Source organism: Nematolebias whitei, chromosome 3 (genome assembly GCF_014905685.2).
Source record: "Nematolebias whitei isolate Nwh7 chromosome 3, NemWhi1, whole genome shotgun sequence".
In the NCBI taxonomy this organism is placed as follows: Eukaryota; Metazoa; Chordata; class Actinopteri; order Cyprinodontiformes; family Rivulidae; genus Nematolebias; species Nematolebias whitei.
This window is the reverse complement of record NC_056500.1, coordinates 43893125-43894966: the sequence shown is the minus strand read 5'-3', so window position 1 is coordinate 43894966 and position 1842 is coordinate 43893125. Positions and strand designations below refer to the sequence as shown.

At 41.4% G+C, this 1842-nt stretch overlaps 2 protein-coding genes across 2 annotated transcripts in view; both read right to left on the bottom strand.

Moving 5' to 3' along the window:
• LOC119430804 overlaps positions 1-738 on the bottom strand; it is a gene marked incomplete at its 3' end in the record, with an annotated part of 1651 nt that extends 913 nt beyond the window's left edge. Inside the window, 1 exon segment of the mRNA XM_037698282.1 lies at positions 6-738. Within this exon segment, the coding sequence (XP_037554210.1) occupies positions 6-643 (638 nt within the window).
• The window catches only part of ank2a (ankyrin 2a, neuronal), a 108479-nt gene that overhangs the window by 21972 nt on the left and 84665 nt on the right, over positions 1-1842 (bottom strand). The window lies entirely within an intron of this gene.

Sequence of the window (1842 nt, the reverse complement as noted above, 5' to 3'; positions counted from 1 at the left end):
CATATGTAAGAGTTTTGGCAGCAGTCCCAACTGCTGAAGGTGCAATAGTTGCGCCTGATATTTTGGCCTCAAAACCAAAAGTAACTGAATCTGGTGCATCTGCTCTGTTTTCATCAAACATGTCTTTCAGACAAAGGTCTAACTCCTCCTCATCTGATGTTACTGACAAAGGTGATGTTGGTCTATTATCTGAATAATTTAGGTAATAATTACAGTGCTGACCAAATGTAATGAAAGGGGACAAAACCATGCCTTCAGTTAAGGCCACAGATTCTGGTGAGGAAGCCCTAAGACCAGTAAACCAATCTGTGAGCATCGGAAACTCCAGTTCTGAGGATAATGAGTCTGGGGACAATGCCGTGACGCTAAGCAACCTGTCCATTTCAATGTCTGACTCAACTGACTGTGGAGAATCTGGTCTGTAATCATCAACAAGAGATTCTAAATAAAAACCTGTGTCTTCCCAATCTGATAGGGAGGATTCTGGTGTTACTGACCTGCTGCCAGACACTGTCACAATGTAATCAGTATGCAAACAAATGAACTGAGGAACAGGTGTGTCAGGAGACAAGGGCCTAAGTTCTCCTTCAGAAGCCATTGTCTCAGGAGATAAAGGTCTTACATCACATCGCCAATCTTCCATCAAGGTAGAGCTACTGAAGTTTTCCAATTGCAAAGAAGACAAGGGTTCTTGTAATACAATTGAGCTCAAGCTACACAAAGGCTCTGTTGGTTTTTCACGAGTTATACCTCGCACCACATCAGCATATGTAAGAGTTTTGGCAGCAGTCCCAACTGTTGATGGAGTTAAACTTCCATATAAGATTGTGGCCTTAAAACCAGAAGGAAGTGAACCTGGTGAATCTGCTCTGTTTTCATCAAACATGTCTTTCAGACAAAAGTATAACTGCTCCTCATCTGATGTTACTGACAAAGGTGATGTTGGTCTATTATCTGAAAAATTTAGGTAATAATTACAGTGCTGACCAAATGTAATGAAAGTACACAAAACCATGCCTTCAGTTAAGGCCACAGATTCTGGTGAGGAAGCCCTAAGATCAGTAAACCAATCTGTGAGTAGCGGAAACTCCAATTCTGAGGATAATGAGTCTGGGGACAATGCCGTGACTCTAAGCAACCTGTCCATTTCAATGTCTGACACAACTGACTGTGGAGACTCTGGTCTGTAATCATCAACAAGAGATTCCAGATAAAAACCAGTGTCTTCCCAATCTAATAGGGAGGATTCTGGTGTTACTGACCTGCTGCCTGACACTGTCACACTGTAATCAATATGAGAACATATGAATTGAGAAACAGGTGAGTCGGGAGACAAGGGCCTAAGGTCTCCTTCAGAATCCAATGTCTCGGGACATAAAGATCTTACATCATATAGCCAGTCTTCCATCAAGGTAGAACTACTTATTTTTTCCAATTGCAAAGAAGTCAATGGTTCTTGCACAGCAATTGAGCTCAAGCTCGACAAAGGCTCAGTTGGCTTTTCACGAGTCATACCTCGCACCACATCAGCATATGTAAGAGTTTTGGCAGCAGTTCCAACTGTTGATGGAGTTATACTTGCACCTGAGATTTTGGCCTTAAAACCAGAAGCAAGTGAATGTGGTAAATATGCTCTGTTTTCATCAAACATATCTTTTAGACAAAGGTCTAACTCCTGCTCATCTGAAGTTACTGACAAAGGTGATGTTGGTCTATTATCTGAAAAAATCAGGTAATAATTACAGTGCTGACCAAATGTAATGAAAGTAGACAAAACCATGCCTTCATTTAAGGACACAGATTCTGGTGAGGAAGCCCTAAGATCAGTAAACCAATCTGTGA